General features: G+C 35.5%; 1 protein-coding gene across 2 annotated transcripts in view; it reads right to left on the bottom strand.

The window, feature by feature from the left end:
* Positions 1-22,761, bottom strand: part of LOC125667384 (uncharacterized) — a 44,691-nt gene extending 21,930 nt beyond the window's left edge. Inside the window, exons 1-11 of one of the 2 annotated variants that reach the window (XM_056146873.1) lie at positions 22,558-22,761; positions 14,613-19,469; positions 14,015-14,287; positions 12,982-13,293; positions 12,191-12,475; positions 10,480-10,713; positions 8,335-8,373; positions 8,073-8,198; positions 6,532-6,741; positions 6,091-6,387; positions 1,941-2,069 (exon numbers count right to left, since the gene is read on the bottom strand). In XM_056146873.1, coding sequence (XP_056002848.1) covers positions 1,941-2,069; positions 6,091-6,387; positions 6,532-6,741; positions 8,073-8,198; positions 8,335-8,373; positions 10,480-10,713; positions 12,191-12,475; positions 12,982-13,293; positions 14,015-14,287; positions 14,613-15,519 — 2,812 coding nt within the window. In that variant the 5' untranslated portion in view covers positions 15,520-19,469; positions 22,558-22,761. Of the gene's footprint in view, positions 1-1,940; positions 2,070-6,090; positions 6,388-6,531; positions 6,742-8,072; positions 8,199-8,334; positions 8,374-10,479; positions 10,714-12,190; positions 12,476-12,981; positions 13,294-14,014; positions 14,288-14,612; positions 19,470-19,576; positions 19,722-22,557 lie in introns of those variants that run through there. The other variant, XM_056146872.1, reaches the window with a different exon arrangement.
* Between the last annotated feature and the right edge of the window lie 292 nt (positions 22,762-23,053).

The raw sequence follows: 23,053 nt of genomic DNA, 5'->3' as shown, positions 1-23,053 counted from the left end.
TACGTTTAATAATTGCTGAGCCAATTTCATCTTCAATCAATTTGTTTGAAGAGTTGGTGCTTCTGGGTCCCACAAAAATGAACTTTTCTTTTGATTCCGTAACGCGTTATATAATTTTCCGCTAAGATTTAGGAAGTCAAGAAATATTCAGTTAAACGTAACTGCAGGATAATTTCTGTTGATGCCCTTAAGAATAGAGCTGTAATTTCGTTTGAAATTTAAAACGATCTGAATGTCTTGTGTCGTGGTTGGTAATATACAAGACTGGAAACCGTACTTGCAGAACGCATGGCATTTATTCAGATGTAAAGCTGGTTAGATGTCAATATAAGTTTTTTTCTAAGTTTTAAAATTTTAAACCAGTAAATAAATCTAGCACACAACTCTTACCATGAAAATATTTGCTAGATGAATCCTTTTGAATGTTTGACGTAAATAGACGCGACATGCATTATATATTGCATTAGATGTGTGATTTCAGCGGTTTTTCGAACACTGCGTTTAGTGAATGCCATATATTTCAAATATATGAATGAAGGACGGATGTGTCTTGTCACTTGTGACTGTTACAATGTTCTGAACAGCTTCCTGGACAGAATGTTAAATATTTGGACTTGCCGGGCAATCCTTCCGATGTTTAAAATTGTAATATTTTAGTGGAGAATGGCATATTATAAAGACTAAGAATATATCAAAAGCATCGATCGAATTTTAGGTTACAATGAAGGAGACTTCTTTTTCCTGGCGTATTGTCCTCATATACTCCAGAAAATAATTTGCCATTTGAACACCATAGAACAAAAACATATGTGGCATTTCTGTTACTCCCTTTGAGTTGGAGTGAAGCCGAGTTCCCTGCAAAATTTTATGACTCTTAATGCATCGCGCTTGACGCTGACATTGTCATTTCGTTGAAGGTTTGCACATCCTAAATGTCGCACAATAGGTCATAATTCATTTAGATATTTTGTCATAATAAAAGTTTCCAGGTACTTCAATGAGAATGTAAACAAAACTCCTCTATAAAAAATATACTCCCAGAAATGAAATGAACATTGTTTCTCTTGCGATTGTAATTCCGTTTCATTTAATTTGATTCTCTATGGTTTACCTTCGTCCGTTTTAGGCCTCTCTATGATGAAAATTGTTTGGTGTTCATTTTGTAAAAGTTTTCAGTGACGTTAGATAACTGTCAGAAACGCCGTTTGTCCAGGGAAATTTGGGATCATTTCCGTAGTTCTGTAGACATTATCAATGTGTTTGATAACACCATCTCAAGACATCTACATGGGATATTGTGCACTATTACACATTAAAAGAAGTAAAGTTAATACTTGCTCACAAATCTTCTTTCCCCCCCTAAGATATCAACGTTGTTTTATGCATAATGGACATCCAATGTTAAAAGAACTCTTGTATAGCTATTCTATTAAATGTGTGATTTTATATTTACACGGACTTTGCATCAGATATAAAGGGTAGTGACTCCAACAAAAACTAATAATAGTGAATTTATTCTTTTTACCATCTGTATGAAAGGTGAAGATAAGGAACAGTGATAAATCCCATAACTCATATAAGGAATACAAAAAAAGTAGAGAATTGGGCAAACACGGACCCCTGGATATAACAGAGTTGGGATCAGGTTTGTAGGAGGAGTAAGCATCCCCTGTCGACCGGTCAAATCGGTCGATATATCTAAATGTCGAATTGAAAACCACAGTAAGAGATTTTTTCTTCTCACGTAGAAGTTTCTGAGTAAATTTTACATCATAGGAACATAAAAAAAAGTTAGCTAACACAGAAACACAAATGAATACTTCACAGGATTACTTTACAGCAGACTAGAAATCATGTGATGATTAACAATTTTAAACTTGGGGGAAACGTACACGCACATATTTAGAAAATGTGTCTAGGGGGGTAAAACATAATAATACCTTCCATAACATCCGGTTCAAAATTATTGACATCCGGTTCTCCTCTTCTAAATATTGACAATTTTGAGGCAAACCATCCTAGTGGTGCCAGCAATCGCCCCCAAATCGTATTTTCTTTGGAAGTCGAATCTGAAAAGATTACATATATACGTAAGTGTACAATGGTAGAACATATTACTACAGTGTACAATGGTACAATTACAGTCGCCCAAGCACAAATATTGTCTCTGCCCCTCTGTCGTCAACACGTTGTGCATACTTGAAATTTGCACATGTGATTAAATGTTGGCCGGTTTTACAATTCTTTGAAATACATGGAAACGAAAATAGAAATAAAAATATCTAAATGCAATTCAATAAAATCAAACATGTGATTAATATTTATGTTGATCAACATCTGTATTGCTTTTTAAAGTGAAAAATATAATACAATCAGGGAATTGCTTCATTGGGTCGTTGGTGTCAATTTAAATGCAAGGGAAATCTACTAGTAGGTCTATAGCCAGTCCAAAGCATGCATAATTCGTATTTTACAGTTGATAATTATATGGGCGTTATAATGATTTATTATCATACAAACTGTTTTTGCTATATAAATGTTAGGTGAATAAATTTGCTATTTCTCCCGGATAACGCTAGCCGTGAAATAGTTTCTGAACTATCTCACCCTAGGAAAATAGTCTCGAAACTATTTACCGGATACTATATTTCCCGCATTTTCTTTTCTGTGACGTCAAAGTCTGATAATTCTAATTAGTTTACCACTCGGACCACCTCGGTCGATTCCATCTAGGCTGATGCCGAATAATAGTTTACTTCACCTTGGTATGTCTGACACAAGTAAAGTCTATTTTGGTATAAAAAACATCTATTTACTGACTATTCGGAGAATAGCAAGTTTATTGCCCCCCCCCCCCCCAAAGACAGCAAGTATTTCCCGAGGCGCAGCCAGTAAATAGGTGTATAATATTTTGCCCATTTGACCTATCATTTGTTTACATGTTGTGTGGCGTGTTTGATACCAATTGTTAGGCCGTTCTTGGCACACTGACTTTGACTGCGGATTACTCTGGTCGACAGGGTATGTTTACTCCTCCCAGACACATGATCCCACCTCTTGTGTGTCCAGAGGCCCGTGCTTGCCCAACTCTTTATTTTGTATTCTTTGCGGGATTTGTGATATTGACCACGGTTTGTTATCTTCGCCTTGCAGTAGCCTGATCCAAATAGTTAACGCTAACCCTAACCCTGTTAACGAAACGTGATGCAAGTCTTTGGATGAAGTTACTGTAGTAATGATGAATTTATGGCGTGCCTCCTTATGAAAGGTGAATATAACGAACAGTGATAAATCTCATAACGTTTACAAGATAAGAAATGTATTCTAAATTATCGAAAATACAAACATACAGTGAAATTATTTTGTACACACAATTTTGTTTGTGACGCGGTCAGTATTTCCCCAAGAAGAAGCATTGTGACGTCATTATTTTCAGAGATATGGATATGGATTCAGAAAAGCACAGCGTGATAATCCGGGGAGTCTGATCAAAATTTGAATTTTGCTTTATAAACCACGGATTATTGATAATCGTATAAGAAAAGGTCTTCACTTCGTAGATAATATCATATATAGGGTAGACTTCAAAACTTCTACATGAGAAAAAAAATCTTACTATGACCTTTAAATCTACATTTAGATATATCAATGGCGTTTTCCTCCTCCTAGACACCTGATCGCACTTATGGTATATCCAGGGTCCGTGTCTACCAATCTCTCTATTTTGTTTTGCTTATAGGAATTAGGAGATTGATCACTGTTCGTTATCTTCACCTTTTGTCCATTAACCATAATCATTCCCATTCATGTTGATTCTATGTATTCCGGAGAACCAGAAACAAGATGCCCATAGGCATTATCGATCTTCTAAATACTAACGAAATATATCACTACTCTCATGGACTATGGAATCTAAAAAAAATTCCTGTTCTGAATATCTAATCTAAATTCTAATGTTCAATAACAGTGTAAAACAAGATGTGTTCTTACAACTTCAATCCCCTCAAAAGTGCATACACATATGAAAGGCTTTACATGAATTGATAGGTGTATTAACATTAAAACACTAAAAGATGTGAGGAATTGGACCCATCGTAGATTGAAAACCCCGGATTGTGAAATTCATCATTTCTTACACATCCTTTTCTGCTATTCTTTGGTGTGCATTTAGATTTTATACAGTATCAGCAATCTTACACATAAACACTATGTATTAAGTTTTGCCGCACCCTGGGATCAGAACCCGTACCCCGTTAATACTGATATTTACAATTATGGCACCACCTTTCCTGTTATACATTAGTATGCATTTAGTTTTTCTTAAACACGTGCGGTTCTAAAGAAGAAGAATTTTGAGAATTCGTCAATTTTGGAACGTTTTTGCCCCGCCCTTAAGGCCCCAAGGGTGCAGGAATCTTGCAAATTACAATTTATGGATCATAACATTTATAATTTTGGTAGAAGCCTTCCTGTTCTACATCACTATGCATTTAGTTTTTCGTATACATGTGCGGTTTTAGAGAAGAACATTTTTGAAAATTGGTCATTTTGATCCATGGGTCATATCGCTCACATAAATCAACTTGGTCCTATTTCTGTTCAACTACTGTGGTTTTAAACATATTTTTGCAATCTTTATTTTCAGAAAATTAAACTACAACCTAGTGTCATAAGGCACAACATGACCATGGTGCAAGGTCACACGTAAAGAAAACGTGGACTGAGATGTGATGACGTTCTATAAGGAATCGATATACAACATGATGAACAGCACATTACAACAGGATCATTCATCATAACATCAAATATGTATACAAAATATGAAGTCCTACCTTAGATAGTTTCAGAAATTATTGCCCAGGTTACATTTTTATCAAAAGTAAGAGAAACTGAAGATTCAACGTCCAAAGGTCAAACACTTTGCTACCAAAGGAAAAGTCTTGTCTCAAATAATCTGCACATAGAACATGGGAGCCTTTATATCAGATCATTAGACAGTTACGAGCAGAATTCAAGTTTCAGACATACATGATCATAACAATATTGAATAATCTTTAGTTACTACGGGAAAATTAAAAACAAATGAAACTAGTAACATTTGCATTTTGATAAGATTTATTGTTGTCCTCCTAATTAAAAAAAAATCGTTTTAATTACCTTCAAGTGTATTCCCATATCAAACTTTTATCTGCTGATGTTGTTCCACCCTACTCCTAAGACCTCCGAATTGCACAAATTTGAATTTTGCCCTATCGGAATATAGTTGCATGCAAGGCGAAGATAACGAACAGTGAGCAATGTCATAACTCCTATAAGCAGTACAAAATCGAAAGTTTGGTAAACCCTAACCCTGGTTAGTGTGTCAAGAACGGCTTAACAATCGGCATGAAACACGTCAGACAGCATTTGACCCAATGCGAGGTTGTATTGACGAACTAGATCGTTATAACGACCACATAATTTGCGAAATACTGACTTCAATCGAGACTGTTGAAATCCCTGTACCATCAACTTGTTTGTCAATAGCTTACCTCGATTTAAAAACTGACTATACGCAGAACAAGCTTCTTGCATATCGAATCAGTTGAGATAGATTAACACCATATGCAGGTGATAATGGAATATTGCTACACAAAGATGGGAAGTTGACGATGGAGAAGCTGAAATCATCCCGTTTGTCATACAGTTGAGTTGTCAGTTTGCCGTTAATATCTACTTTCAATAAAATTTGCTCTTGCTATATTCAAGGTTTTCAAATTTCTCCCGATATATTCCAATATAAAACTTTGATCACATAATGTGACCACGTCCTACCCCCAAGGCCAATTTCAATATATGTTATCTGGGATGGTTGTACCTGGAAATGCTGCCATATCAATATTACTATTCAGCAATCTGTTGTTATTGAGATTTTCCTATATATTATCACCACGATTTGAACAAATTTGAATTGATATTACCTAGGAGTGTTTGTATGTTAACATAAAACACCGTTCTAAAAATTCCAATATGTCATTTGGTCACATCTATTACATGTATTACAGAACAAAAGAAGTCTTAATCAGTTTGATATCCCGAGTCAACACGTACCCTTCTGAAGAATGTTCATATTATGCTTTTCGTGGTCCAAAATAAAGTAGTCCACTTTCAAATCACAGAGTTGCTGGATGTGTTGCTGATCCATATCTAGGAGTTTGTTAACAAATATTTCCCTGATGCCTAAAACTACAAAAAAGCTATTAGCAAGGTGAATTCCGTCTAATACAACATCATCATCTTTGCAGCCTAGAAAGGCGATGACTATGTTTCTGATATTATGGAGTTCCTCGTTTGAATATATCTGCAAAGTCCCTGCTATGTGAAACTGGACATGTTTGAAACCATTGTCTGAAACGATATTCATATTTCTTTAGGGTATAGTTTCATTTATTTTTCAACAGAATTGAAAATTAAAAGTAATGAAAGGCTGAAAGCTAGTAAGAAAATGGCATTTTCATAAATTATGTAACATGTGATTCATACAAATGATACCTGGATCTTTTTCAAAAAGGCACAATGCTCGTTGTTTTCTAGCATATTGAATGCATTTCTCATACAATTCTTTACATCCGACTTTTCTAAGTAATAATTGCATGAATAACACATCTGTCATTGTGAAGAGTTGTTTCTCTTGAAGAAGCATGACGAATCCCCTTACTGCTGTCACCTTTTTTATTGATTCTGCATCAACACCATTTACACCTTGTAAAAATTTACATCTAAGATCGTCAGCATTGTACAAGATACAAAAATGTATGAAAAAATGAGTTGGCAATCAACAGATATATAGTGTGAAAGTGATCGAGTGATAACCTGTTTCTTGTCACATTCTTGCCTAATGATTAGATGGAAAGAGAAGATAACGGACATTGATCAATCTCATAACTCCTACAAGCAATGCAAAATAGATAGTTGGGCAAACACGGACTCCTTTACACACCAGAGATGGGATCAGGTGCCTAGGAGGAGTAAGCATCCCCTGTTGACCGGTCACACCCGCCGTGAGCCCTATATCCTGATCAGGTAAACGGAGTTATCCGCAGTCAAAATCAGTGTGCCAAGAACGGCTTAACAATCGGTGTGAAACTTGACCCAATGCGAGGTTGTATTGACGAACTCCTATAAAGGTGAAGATAACGAACGGTGATCAATCTCATAACTCTTATAAAGGTGAAGATAACGAACATTGACCAATCTCATAACTCCTATAAGCAATGCAAAATAGAGAGTTGGGCAATCACAGATCACTAGGTATACCAGAGGTGGGAACAGGTGTCTCGGAGGAGTAAGCATCCCCTGTCAACCAGTCACACCCGCCGTGAGCCCTATAGCTTGATCAGGTAAAGGGAGTTATCCGTAGTCAAAATCAGTGTGTCACGATCGGACTAACAATCGGTATTAAACCCGTCAGAAATCATTTCACCAAATGACCCAATGTATTGGCAAACTAGATCATTATAACAAACTTAGAATTTGCGACTTTAAACGAGACTGTTGAAACCCTTGTACCATCAACTTGTTTGCCAATAGCCCGCCTCAATTTAAAAAATATATATGATTATACACAGTTATATATGACTATGTACAACGCTAAATATAAGACATTATAATTGTGTGATTTTGTATTCGGTGGTGCATGTAACTAAATGGAGACGAAAATGATAAAGTACAATCCACTATCAATGGTTACATTACATAATATAACTTAATTTAATGGCTTGAGGGTTAATTTTGATGTTCTTCGATATAATTTATGAAGGGATAGCCTAAATGTTGTGATGATTTTGGACTAGAGAACGGTATTGATTTAATGGGAAATTAGATAGGTGATTTGTTGGTTTATCTTTTATGAGATGTTTACAGATCATTGTAGTTTTTAACGAAGGGATGTACGTTTCAAACAATTCAAGTAACTGATTTAACATAAGCACGAAAGCTGACTGCTTTTCTTACTTTTAGTTTGAATTATAAATGTCATTAGGGATTTAATAATATACATGTAACTATAATTAATAGCAAAATCAGCATCTTACCAGTAAGGAGATCTTTGAGTCTTTGAAGTTTATTTTCTGGAAGTGATTCTGCCAGGTCGTCACTGAGGTTAGCAAAGAGAGCGTAAGAACAGTTGCTGTACAATTTCTTCAACGATTTTGAAATCTCTAAAATATGCAAAGTACAATTATGCATATATAAATTTCATCATCGTAATTCTAGAATGTAAGAAAGGAGTTTAATGTATTGTTAAGGAAGGCTAATTCTGTTCGGTTTATTTTGTTATGATATAGGATTTCTTACCTTGATTCATATTAGCATCAGAACTCTCCACGACTTTGTCTAAGGGAATATAATGATAAGTCCTTGAGTTACGTTCACAGTAATTTAAATCAAACACTTCATTATAATGTTCAAAATATTAGTAAGAAGAAATATTCATCAAGCTATATGGATTCTATGTCTCTTGCAATTATCGTTATGTACTTCCATTCAAACACTTAAGTTACCAAACATGATTAGTATACATCAAATTCAGAAGTTCTCAACTCTAATTCACAAATGTCTGGTCAACATCAGATCAAGTCAATAAAGCTAAAAAGGCTGATGGTAATAATTTGGGTAGTTTGCATTGTGATTGTTTTTGTTTCCGCCTACGAGTTACGATGAAAGACTGAAACAAGTAAGCGGTTACAGTTGCTTTGAGCCCTACATCTTGACGACAGACTGTGTAAACAATTGTACCATCAACTTGTTTGACTGTAGATTTAAAACCTGACTATACACATATGTGATTTATGCAGTGGTTGGTTTTATTCAGAATGATTCAAAACGTTTACTGTGCACTATTTTAAAGGTACTGATATCACTCCATTCATAATTAGGGGAAGGGGAAGCTAACTAAACGTAATGTCATTTTGTCCCATCTTTCTATGATGTCACCTTGTCTATATTGTGTAAACTTGATGATGTAGGACTAATCTTGTTCTCAACAGGAATAATAGTAGCGACTGTTTCCTTGACCTGACCACTTAATTTGAACTGTTAGATTGTTATTCATTTTCGTGATTCAATTTATTATAACATTTAAATTAAAGAGGCACCTACACACTGGGTGAAAACAGAGATAAGAGTTGTTTTGGAATTGGGAAAGGAAAGGTGAAGATAACGAACAGTGATCAATCGTATAACTCCCATAAGTAATACAAAATAGACAGTTGGGCAAACATGGACCCCTGGACAGACCAGAGGTGGGATCAGGTGCCCAGGAGGAGTAAGCATCCCCTGTTGACCAGTTGTCTATACATTATTCCTTAAGTAATTTCTATGTTATTCTACTGTAGCTATATCTACATCAACGTAGACTTTGTAAAATACAAATATTTGGTATATGCTATTATACATATAGTGGTATTATGTATCTTTATATAAATTATATCATATGCCTTACATAAAATAATAATCATAATGAAATACATTCAATCCAATTGACCCCTGGCACCATTGATGAGTATCCTAACGGATAGCATACCTCCAAATAAATGATGAAATTATAAAGAAAGACAGAATGTACTTAAAATTGATAACTGATAATTTTAATCCAACTATCATTAAAACTAATCGATGTACACGAATTTAACTACATGCAAGGCTATTTTGAAGTTGAAATAAAAATATGCTGGAGTTCTTTATTGACAAAAAAGAAAAGAAAACAAAAGAAAAAGCTCCCACAAGCCATACAAAATAAAGACTTGGGCAAACACGGACCCTGGATATACCAGAGGTGGAATTACATGCTTAAGGGGGGGGGGTAAGCATCCCTCGTCGACCGGTCACACTCGCCCTGAGTCCTATATCTTGATCAGGTAGATGTAAAACTTATACAGTACCAATTCTGATGCACCAGATGCGCATTTCGACAAATAATGTCTCTTCAGTGATGCTCAACCGAAATGTTTGAAATCCGAAATAACAATGAAGTTTTAGAGCAATTATAGCCAAAACAGCGTGCCAAAAAAAAGTGGAGTCAAATAATGGAGTTTATAGAAATTTCTCCTCAAAATCGGGATGTAGTGAAATTGACTGAAGTACATTTCAGTAAATGCGTCTTGTCAGGATACATGCGCCCTGTTTACCGGAAGCGGCAATATTTTATTTTCTGCAGTTGCTAAAGCAAGGTCTAGCGCTTGTAGCTCACAACACTTAATAAATATTGATGATTCTATGTGTCCATGTTAGTGTTTGTCAACGAAAGGGTCACTTGATAGGAAATAAATTATTCTCATAAACAGAACATAAAGAAAACATGTTGAGTGATTCATTCAGTCGTCATCAGTATATTTTCTTTGTATAAACTGTATCTAGATAAAAACGTACAGAACATCGTGAGAGACATGTGACTAATGTATACGTTTTAATACTACTATCATCTGTTTAAGTCTGATTTACCTTGTGTATTTCGTCTGCTACTTCCAATTAAATTAAAAACTTCGAGTTGAAATGTTTCTAGTTGTTCGGCTCTATATCCATTTTGTACCAGCCGGGGACGAGGAAAGGCAATTGTACACCCTCTGTATAACGGATCATACATATCGATTGCTTGAAAGTCGCCATTCCATCCGTGTTTGACTTTCCATTCAGCATTAAGAGCAACAGGAATTGATAGTAGCGATGTAGGTGACTCTTTTATAAGTTTAGAAGTCTGGATTATCGAACTCAATTGTACAAAATAATGCAATAACTAACTTAAGATTGTGAAATTATATTTAGAACATTTGATTACTTATATTACTTATCAATCACAAATCCAATATCATTTTATTTCTAAAATTTGATATAAACACGAATATAGCGAAGTTAATCTATATAAATCTGATCGAAATATAGAACTCATGGCAGGTGTGACCGGTTGATGCTTGCTCTTCCTTGGCACCCGAGTTCATCTCTGGTGTGTTTAGAGGTTCATGTTTGCCCAACTCTTTATTTTGTATTCCTTGTAGGAGTAATGTGATTGGTCACTATTCGTTATATTAACCTTTTCATAAAGTTATTTGATTCCCAACCTATTTTCTTTCATCTGAATAAATCCGCTAAAAGAAATTTTGATATAGAGTATTTACGGATATAAGAAAGTACTTTTTCAATCCTAAAATATATCCATAACAGTTTGTATAATGAATTTAACAAATCTCGTGGGGATCCGGGTTAGAATAGGTCCTCAGTACGCCCTTGTTTGTCGTAAGAGGCGACTAAATGGGGTGGTCCTTCGGATGAGACCACAATAACCGAGGTCCCGTGCCACAGCAGGTGTGGCACGATAAAGATCCCTCCCTGCTCAATGGGCATAAGCTCCAAGCATAGGCCCAAATTTTGCAGCCCATCACCGGTAGTGGTGACGTCTCCATATGAGTGAAATATTCTCGAGAGGGACGTAAAACAATAATCAATGATTTTTTTTCAATGTAAAAGTGAAGATAATAAATAACGATCAATCTCGAAAATCCTATAAAGAACACACAATCTATAGTACGGTAATTATTGATCCCTGGAGACATAAGAAGATCAGCACCTTATTGACAATCACACCCGCTTTGAGCCCTTAATATTGACGAGTCATTCAAGTTGCAGGTAATGCCAATGATTGCACCCAATTTTGTATCAAGTTGAATTTTTGTGTGATAACACTAGTTTCTAAAAATGAAAACCAATGTTTCTTTAAATCAAACATGATATTATTGCTTTTCTGTTTATGTTTTAGGTTATTTTGATTTTTTTTTATTGCATACCGAGTCCGCTGAATTTAAAATGGTGAGTATATTGCACAGTTATAGACTGTAACAATATATGCTGCCAGTGAACTTTTGCACTAATGATGAAGGAATGTACTTGTAAGTGTTGTTTAGGGCAGTGATCAATTCTGTTCCATAAACAACCGTACATATGCAAGAGCTAATTTCTTAAACCAAATTCGTTATAAGTTTTATAAATGATTCTGCTTAATTGTATCATGAAGGAAAGAAACTGCTTGAAATCAACAAGGTGGTATGCAATCCATATAATTAGATTCAACTGCAATTACGTATGAATGAAAGCAATACACTAAAGGTACCGATCATACAAGGCCATATAAATCATGAAAGGTGAAAATCAAATGATTTACCAAGAAGAATTGTCTCACTCCACATGTTTCCCACAGAATTCGATGCGCAGCACTGATATCTCCCCCCGTCGTTTGAGTTCACCGCCTTGATAGTTAGTGAGGGATCAGTAATACTTCCTCCTGAGTATTTTCCTCCGCTTCTGACTATGTCAATCTTTCTGTCGTCTTTTGTCCAAAAGACATCCGATACTTCTGGGGAATTACTAGATGTGGTCATTTGACATGCTAAGGTAACACTTCTCTCTGATGTACTTGTGACATGGGGAACAAATAATGACGGAACATCTATTGATAAAACAGATATCTTAGATGTAATATATAACATCAGGTTATGCTTAAATATTTTTAATATGTAACTACTAATTAGGGACTAATCAATGAAATGTGATTCTTAAAAATCCCCAATGAAAAATGAAGGATGTATGAAAGGTGAAGGTAACGAACAGTGGTCAATCTCATAACTCATAAAAGTAATACAAAATAGAGTTGGGTAAACACGGACCCCTGGACATACCAGAGGTGGGATCAGGGACATAGCTGGAGTAAGCATCCCCTGTGGACCGGTTACACCCGCCGTATTTCCTTGATCAGGTAGACGGAGTTATCCGCAGTCAAAACCAGTGTACCGAGAACAGCCTAATATTCGGTATGAAACACGTTAAACAGCGTTTTACCCAATGATAGGTTGTATTAAGAAACTAGATCATTATAAAGACCACAGAATTTGCGAAATGCTGACTTTAAACGAGACTGTTGAAACCTCTATATCACGAACAGAAGTTTGCACTTACCACCTATGAGTTTCAGGTAGGTAGTGTTACTCGTACTTTGGCCTATTCCGTTGGACACGACAAGTCGGTAAAATATTCCGTCTTCAAGCGTTGTTTTTGGTATGACTAGTATCGGATTTTCTGGGTCATCTTTACTCCCAAAATATTTGGATTGATTAATGTCTATATTTTCGAAATCTTTCAAATCCAGTCTAATTCTTTTCTGCCATATTGCCGACACTGGTGTTGGACAAGACTGAATGGTGACTTCAATGGTAATGGGATTTCCAACAGCTACTTGAAGATCATCAACAATGGATACGGAAGGGAGATCTATTTTAAAGCATAGAATACAATTCATCATTTATAGAACAAGATTGATGATGTTTCATTTTCACAAATTGATATTGAAGGGACAGGTAGTAGTTTTTGTCAAATAAAAATGAAAATTTAAAGAAAATGTTAGACAAAAGTTCTTTATATATACAGGACGTTTATTAGCTGATCTGTCAGCTAAGAAGGTGAAGATAAAAAACTGTGATCAATGTCATTTTTAAAATAAAGAATACAAAATCAAGAGTAAGGCAAACAGGGATTCCTGGACAAGTGAGATCAGGTACCTAGGAAAGGTCACACTGACATCAGCCCCATAACCTGATCAGATATATAGGATGGTCTAACAATTTATATTAAACATGTCATGAAAGGTGAAGACAACGAACAATGATCAATCTCATAACTCCTATCAGCAATACAATATAGACAGCAAACACGGACCCCTGGACACACAAGGGGTGGGATCAGGAAACTTAGGAGGAGTAAGCATCCCCTGTCGGCCGGTCACACCCGCCGTGTGCCCTATATCCTGATCAGGTTTGACCTTATGACAGGTTGTATTTGTAAATTAGATCGGTATATCGACATATAATTTGCGACATACTGATTTTAAAGGAGACTGTTGAAACCCCTGTAACATCAATGAGATTGCTCACTCTTGGTCATCTGCAGTTGGTAAGGTAAAATAAAGTTCAATTAGCATAAAATTATATCTTACGCAGATCTATGGACTTCGTGACGGATCCCACGGCGTTGGAAACTGCACAACTGTACTGCCCAATGTCAGTCAATGTTGGAGAGTGTATCGTTAAGTATGCATCCATTAATCGTCCATCGCTGTACTTAGCTGCATTTGTCTCTAAAGGTTTTCCGTTTTTGGTCCACACAATATTGTACACAGCTGGTGATTGATCGTTGACAAAGACGCAGTAATGAATCGTTACTCTGTCTCCTTCAGCGACTGCATTTTCTATCTCCAAAATCGGTAAATCTGGAAGATTATTGCATGCAATAAACGTCTTTAAGAACATTACTGTATAGCCGGTTAATATCACGGTCGGAAGAAATCTCGATTTTTTTTATTTAGCAACAAATTGCGGTCAGTATAATTCGCGGAAAAACAAATCTTAATATTGTGAACCCGATTTCGTATCAATATGAAAGATTAACTCACTGAATGTTAAATTAACGGAAATTTTGCTTCAGCGAATATAACGAAAATGAACTCCACGATTTAATTTTCTGATATACAATATATTTTCTCACATTTCCCGATTAATTTCGATTATGCTTAAAACAATTATTCAAGTGATTACCTCCTGTCACCGTAAGGTAGATGGTGTTACTAGGGATTAGGATGTGCGTTTCCTTCTCCTCACGTAATACAGTGGCTCGATATTCTCCCTGATCATATTTGTTAACCCTTGAGATCACCAGTTGTTGACTGGAGCTACCTCTGTACCTCTCTGTACTTATGTCCAGCTGTTCTATTGTGTTTCCTGTAATCTTTTGCCACGTGATAGGCCAGTTATTTGATGAATCGCCATCTTCATACCTTGCCATAAAACACGCTCTTTCTCCCCATATTTTTTGTTCATCACCTTGTACTGTTAGTTTTGGTGTGTCTGTAAGCTTAATACGTTCGAACATCAAGCGCATTTCGATCTTTTCGTGATCCTGCCAACCAAAGTCGGTTCGTTTGAGAGATACAAGTTGTTCCACGAAGTTTTTTGTGATTCCGTTTGATGATAAAAATCCTTGTATCCTCTTAAAAGTACTTTCAAGCTCACTCCACTTGGAAGCAAATATACCATCAGGTACACTGGAAGACTCCGCATGTCCAACCATCTCATTTCTAAATAATCTAAGGCGTTCAATATCATCTCCGATTTTGATATCGGTATTGCGGGGTTTTTGTCCCCATCCTTGTGAAGGTTGTAATGTTTGACACAGGTTCCGGATGAGCTTGTACAGTAAGGTGATATCGAAACATTTATAGTCTGGGACAAAAGGACAAGGTTTATAACAAAGTTTTAATTGTTCTGGACTGAGCTTTTGATTTCCGGTTAACAATGTCGTGTTAGCTTGGATTGTCTTGAAGAGATCTTCAGGTGGTATCTGACATTGTAGAATGTATCCCAGCATTACTCGAATCTTGTCCACACAGGCTAAAGATAGCCGAACAAAGTTTTGCTGTTCGGGTACCAGATGTTTTGAAGCCATTATTGCAGTAAATCATCTAAAAGCATGCATATGAAGTTTTATAAATGTTCTTTAACGTCACCTTTCGGAATGAAAAAAAAAATGATGACGAACAGAGCTAAGCTATAGTACTTGTGAGGAGTAAATATTCCGTGCGGACCAGTAACACCTGTCATGAGCCCTATATTTTGAAAAGGTTAACGGAGTAATGGGTGGTCAAAATCAGTGCGCAAAAACCGGCCTAAAATTTGGTATGAAACATGTAAGAAACGCGTATTAGAATGTTCTCGTGTATACGGCTTTATGTTCCTCTACAGTAGCCTGTTCTGTGTATGACCATTGTTTAAATCAAGACAGGCTGCTGACAAATAGATTGATGTTAAAGGGGTTGCCACGATCTCGTTTTAAATGGACATTTTGTAAATTCTAAGATCTTTATAATATCTTAATAACAAATTCAACCTGCCATTAGGCTGATGTCTGTCTGACATATTTCATACCAATTGTCAGGTTCTTTACATACTTATGACTACGCATTGCTTCTTTTGTCTGACAAAGACAGATGTGATCGGTCTACAGAGAACGCTTACTCCTAACCACTTCATTCTACAACTGTTGTGTCCAGGGGTCCGTGTCTCTCCTATTAAAATATATTCGCTCTAGGAATCAGTTGATTGCATTGATCACTTTTCGTTATCTTCACTTTTGTCATTTGTATTCAGTAGACCGTTTGAATTCTGAAGCATTTTAAGCTCACTTTGTTAAGTTTATTGTCATTGCGACTTGCTGTTTTGAAAATGATGTTAACCTCTAATAGTGTCATGAACAATTACAGTCATTTAGGGTATTTCGGGCACCCCGATTATTGGGAGTCGTCCGGTTTATTCAGTAACATTTCACACTAAACGTGAAAGAAAAAGAAAATATTGTTGCAGTCACGTCCAGCAAGGTTTATTCTACGTATTCACACAATTAGCAGGTGAAATACTAAAAAATAAACAGTATAATTAACACTTTGATTAATTGGCATGCAATCGCGATCGGAGAATTTGGCGTGTCCAAAACGGAGACATTGTTATTTTCATCGATGTTGTGAATGTTACGATTGACGAAACAATACACACTATATACTGTTGGAAAGGTAATTTTATACACTTTTGAATGCAACTTTACTAAACTTAATTACAATAAATTCGTTGGAGTTCATAGCGTATTTCTTACCCTCTTCATTTAGTGTATTTCGGGTCACGTGCTTTTTAAAAGGTACATCTTCGTCGAGTCTTTGATGTGCCGCATGTTAATGTTTAAAATATACATTTTCATTCTTATTTTTAGAAGATGTGGTATCATTAATTATAGATTGTAAAATTGATTAATTACGATTAAATTTTGGGTGTTCAATATAACAAAAGACATGTATCGCTGCCACAGTGCACTTCAGCCTCTTTCTTTAGCAATATAGCTATAAATATATCTTTATCAAGTCTTATAAAGTATTGTAAAATTTCTAAAAGTATTTAAAATACCTTGTGAAATTTCAACTTCTAGTTGAATTAATTTAAAAGAGTATAAAACAGTGATTGACAGATGAAATATAACTGGAAAGATTCATCACAAGGTAAATACAATGTTTCTAAATCTATATAGCTATGAAGGTACGTACAGGTAGCTTATGGACAATAAATAATACTACACATGAATTCAATATTTGTAGAATAATGGGAATAACTAAGAGGGAAAAAAGAAATGCAAATGTAGATTGGATTTCAGAAAATATTCCAAAACACTTTTAAAATGTTAAAACTGATGAAGAGAGGGGTTCGCAAATTACGCGATATAGAAGGTCTTCCCTGTGGACATGTTCCAAGAGGTTTGGCATACATGTAATAGATGTGATGGGTGCTGGAGTAGATATTTCTGCAATCGTTACTAGTGAACCAAAGCGAAGTTTTCCACCCTGGCACCCTATGGTGAAAAAAAGTGGGAGGTGTAGGAAGTCCCTGTAAATACAACTTTTAGTATGACTCTAAAGCTTCCATGGTGCGTTGACTAAACATTATTCAACAGCATGTTGAAAATTTGCCTAAAAAGTTGGTAAATGATGTCTCTTTATCGCAATTCATATTGTCTCACGACTAAGATGTTTTTATCTAGATTATCTATATGCTGGTGAAATAAAAAGTATTGTATGCATATAAAGAGAAAATCAAGTCCTAAATGTCCAAAAATAGACCACATGTTCCATTGTTTTAAATAAAAGTTTTTATATACTAGGCCTAAGTATATACTTTGTTTCTGTTTGTGTGTTTCAAAGCTGAACATATTTATTAAAGAGAATGTACAACATTTTAGAGAGAGTGGGAACTAGAGGGACTGTTTTAGATTAATAATGTCCAGATAGCAACATGTTCCATAATTTGTAAAGAGAGAGAGAGAGAGAGAGAGAGAGAGAGAGAGAGAGAGAGAGAGAGAGAGAGAGAGAGAGATACATGTATATATCACTATTTATTTTATATGAGTCCAAATAATGCAATGTTCCATTTTAGATTCACATTAGTTTTTTTTTTGTTATATTGGGCTTTACATGCTAGTCATTTTTTTTTTAATACAGACATCTCCATATCAGCATAGGAGTGAAAGATTCGTTAAACAATATACACCTATCTTTTAATACAAATGTGTTGTATTTTGTTATATAATATTACCCCTTTTTATTGTTACTTTAAAAGATATCTTAGTAGTCATTGTAAGGTGAAGATAACGAACGGTGATCAATCTCATAACTCCTACAAGCAATACAAAATAGATAGTTGAGCAAACACGGACCCCTGGACACACCAGATCAGGTGCCTAGGAGGAGTAAGCATCCCCTGTTGACCGGTCACAGCTGCCGTCAGCGCTATATCCTGATCAGGTAAACGGAGTTATCCGCAGTCAAAATCAGTGTGCCAAGAACGGCTTAACAATCGGTATGAAACACTTCAGACAGCATTTGACCCAATGCGAGGTTGTATTGACGAACTAGATCGTTATAATGACCATAAAATTTGCGAAATGCTGACTTCAATCGAAACTGTTGAAATCCCTGTACCATCAACTTGTTTGTCATTAGCTTACCTCGATTTAAAAACTGACTATACCCAGAACTAGCTCTTGCATATCGAATCAGTTGAGATATATAAACACCATATGCAGGTGATAATGGAATATTGCTACATAAATGTGGGAAGTTGACGATGGAGAAGCTGAAATCATCCCGTTTGTCATACAGTTGAGTTGTCAGTTTGCTGGTAATGTCTACTTTCAATAAAATATCTAAGTATGAAGCAGAAGTGGACGACTCCGTGGTGTCTTTTATTTCGAGCTCACAGGGATATATCAAATCGACATATGTATGAAAGCTATCATTGTTAATAGACAAAACGTCATCGATATATCTAAAAGTCGAATTGAAGGTCACAGCGAGAGATTTTCAAATGAATATATAAAATGACTTCAATTATTTTTTGTGAAATAACGAAAAGTGTCTTTTTCTTTAAATTGGAGGCGATAGTTTTTTCAGTCCGTCTGCTTGATCCGCACACGTTACATCACGTGTGCATATCAACTTAAAACGTAAGCCATTTGTCCAGTAAAAATACATTTCTGACAAAATTGAAAATAAATTATAGCAATACTGCCTAATCATGGTCAAAAAACGATATTAGCAAGCCTTTTATTTCGATTTTATATACTTTTACGAAGTGACTCAAAATAACCGGAAGTGACCCGCAATACCCCAAATCGTTGGTCCAAATAAAACTTCCGTTAGAGTTCGTTTTATCAAAGGTAAACCCAAATCGATTTATAGATCTATTCACTCGGAAAATGTACTTCCCAATTATACCCAACAACCAATAATAACCATGTTAGTTTTATTTACTCCAGTAAAAATGTAAAAAATGACCCTAAATACCCTAAATGACTGTACTCTAATAGTGTCATGAACAATTACTTCGTTTGGTCGGTAATTTGACGAAATCGAAAGTAGTAATATATATCCTAATGCACTTTTGATTCGAATAAATTGATGACCCACCTTATTCTTAATGTTGAATAATCCTGAAAGATAACGTATGAACAGTATGTGGCATGAAACCCATTTTTGGTTTCTAATAGTCAATATGTTTTGATTCTACTCGACCACTTCCGTAACTTCTAATATTTCTATAATTACCCGAGCATTTCATAGACTAACGCGCTCATTGGCTGGTTTAAATATACGCTGACGTAGGTGAAACGTGTTTACGAGAACACTAAATATATCAGTTTGTGTTACCCCATTTCAGGTAGATCAAACGACATTAAGTGCATATAGATAATGTAACCCCAAATAAGAATTTACATCACACAACATCTAATACAGCTTTCGCTCTTGAACATTTTATACATTTTACCATCGTAGAAACACTTTTATAACTTTATGACTGGTGTATTGCACAAGGATAATGACCTGTATAATTGCATTCATATGCAGAGACATTGATCGCTGTTAAATATACCAGCACTTAGCCAGAAGAGAAAACAAGAAATTTAAATGCCTCCTTACAAACGACATACTAGATAAAGTCACAAAAAACACTATTGACAGGTTTTAAATGTCTCCACTTGATAATTGACACCCTTTTTATGCACAATGATAACGTGATTATGTATGGTGGATCTGGTGTTTTGGGGAGTTGATTTTATCAACTCCTCTATGCAGTCATTCGGCTCAAGGTGGTGTAGACATTATCACTTCGTTGCCAACAGATGTTATTTTCAGCGCTAGCACCAATCAGTTCGTGAAACGTTCGTACGTATTACACGTTTGAATGCATAATGTCCGTAAAATTGACTTTCTACCGTCGTTCAATTAAATATGTACATTGAAAAACAACCAAGATATCACTAGAAATACAATCTAATGTCAATAGTGATGTTTCATACATTTACGAATTCCTACATGCAGATATACCACTGATCAGAATACAGTGCAGACAAAAACAGGGGCTTGATGAGTGAAAGTTTACTTTTTAGCGTGGGCCTAGAAAAGTCGGTATTTTTGAAGTTGCGGTTTTTCCGTATTCTATAACAGTCGGGTTGACCATTCAAATAAAAGAATACCTATACAAACGTGTCCACAATCAGGGAATGAATCGATCGACAATGGTAGTAGCGTCATTTAATACAAATTAAAGTGAACCGAAACTATCGTGCATCTTCACATTCAATGTAAGAGTGCCTTTAATCATTTTCCACCTTATTGATAAAACTAAGAAATGTGTTTATGAGCTCGAAAGTAAAGTTATTTTGATCAAATCAAATCAAATATTGATAAAAAATCCAAATATTTTATTGTGTGTTTCACGAAAATAAGTCATAAAAGATTGAAAATCAAATTTCACGCCACGCCATAGAATTACAAGTTTTTTTTAAATACAGAGTTTCCCGTAATTTGCAAAAATACACTTCAAGATGATATCACACACTTTAAAATTTCTTACACTGATTTAGGATGTTTCACAAAACTATATGAACATTCTCTGTGACAAATTTATTGGAATTTCTGTGACACTAATGCACTTTATTCTATTCCTTACAAAGTAAACAAACCGTGTGACATCGTAATGAAACGCCAGGGCGAATGAAGAGATCATTTCAAGAATACTCATCGGACATTTGAAATTGACTCATTCTAACCTACTAAACAGAGAATTAGAACCTGAATGTATAAATTGTGACTAACAATCAACTATACAAAACATTCTTTTAGAATGCCATGACTTCACGGCTTTAAAGTATATACCCGAATGCAAGGTGAAGATAACGAACGGTGATCAATCTCATAACTCCTGCAAGCAATATAAAATAGATATTTGGGCAAACACAGACCCCTGGACACACCAGAGGTGGGATCAGGTGCCTAGGAGGAGTAAGCATCCCCTGTTGACCGGTCACACCCGCCGTGAACCCCATATCCTGATCAGGTAAACGGAGTTATCCGCAGTCAAATCAGTGTGCCAAGAACGGCTTAACAATTGGTATGAAACACGTCAGACAGCATATGACCCAATGAGAGGTTATATTGACGAACTAGATCGTTATAACGACCATAGAATTTGCGAAATGCTGACTTCAATCGAGACTGTTGAAATCCCTGTGCCATCAACTTGTTTGTCAGTAGCTTACCTCGATTTAAAAACTGACTATACCCAGAACAAGCTCTTGCATATCGAATCAGTTGAGATATATAAACACCATATGCAGGTGATAATGGAATATTGCTACATAAATGTGGGAAGTTGACGATGGAGAAGCTGAAATCATCCCGTTTGTCATACAGTTGAGTTGTCAGTTTGCCGGTAATGTCTACTTTCAATAAAATATCTAAGTATGAAGCAGAAGTGGACGACTCCGTGGTGTCCTTTATTTCGAGCTCACAGGGATATATCAAATCGACATATGAATGAAAGCCATCATTGTTAATAGACAAAATGTCATCGATATATCTAAAAGTCGAATTGAAGGTCACAGCGAGAGATTTTCAAATGAATATATAAAATGACTTCAATTATTTTTTGTGAAATAACGAAGTGTCTTTTTTTTAAATTGGAGGCGATAGTTTTTTCAGTCCGTCTGCTTGATCCGCACACGTTACATCGCGTGTGCATATCAACTTAAAACGTAAGCCATTTGTCCAGTAAAAATACATTTCTGACAAAATCGAAAATAAATTATAGCAATACTGCCTAATCATGGTCAAAAAACAATATTAGCAAGCCTTTTATTTCGATTTTATATACTTTTACGAAGTGACTCGAAATAACCGGAAGTGACCCGCAGTACCCCAAATCGTTGGTCCAAATAAAACTTCCGTTAGAGTCGTTTTATCAAAGGTAAACCTAAATCGATTTATAGATCTATTCACTCGGAAAATGTACTTCCCAATAATACCCAACAACCAATAATAACCATGTTAGTTTTATTTACTGCAGTAAAACTGTAAAAAATGACCCTAAATACCCTTAATGACTGTACTTCGTTTGGTCGGTAATTTGACGAAATCCAAAGTAGTAATATATATCCTAATGCACTTTTGATACGAATAAATTGATGACCCACCTTATTCTTAATGTTGAATAATCCTGAAAGATAACGTATGAACAGTATGTGGCATGAAACCCATTTTTGGTTTCCAATAGTCAATATGTTTTGATTCTACTCGACCACTTACGTGACTTCTAATAATTCTATAATTACCCGAGCATTTCATAGACTAACGCGCTCATTGGCTGGTTTAAATATACGCTGACGTAGGTGAAACGTGTTTACGAGAACACTAAATATATCAGTTTGTGTTACCCCATTTCAGGTAGATCAAACGACATTAAGTGCATATAGATAATGTAACCCCAAATAAGAATTTACATCACACAACATCTAATACAGCTTTCGCTCTTGAACATTTTATACATTTTACCATCGTAGAAACACTTTTATAACTTTATGACTGGTGTATTGCACAAAGATAATG

The sequence above is a fragment of the Ostrea edulis genome, chromosome 8, assembly GCF_947568905.1.
Source record: "Ostrea edulis chromosome 8, xbOstEdul1.1, whole genome shotgun sequence".
Taxonomy (NCBI): domain Eukaryota; kingdom Metazoa; phylum Mollusca; class Bivalvia; order Ostreida; family Ostreidae; genus Ostrea; species Ostrea edulis.
The sequence above is the reverse complement of the archived record's forward strand: the minus strand, read 5'-3'. Positions and strand labels throughout refer to the sequence as shown.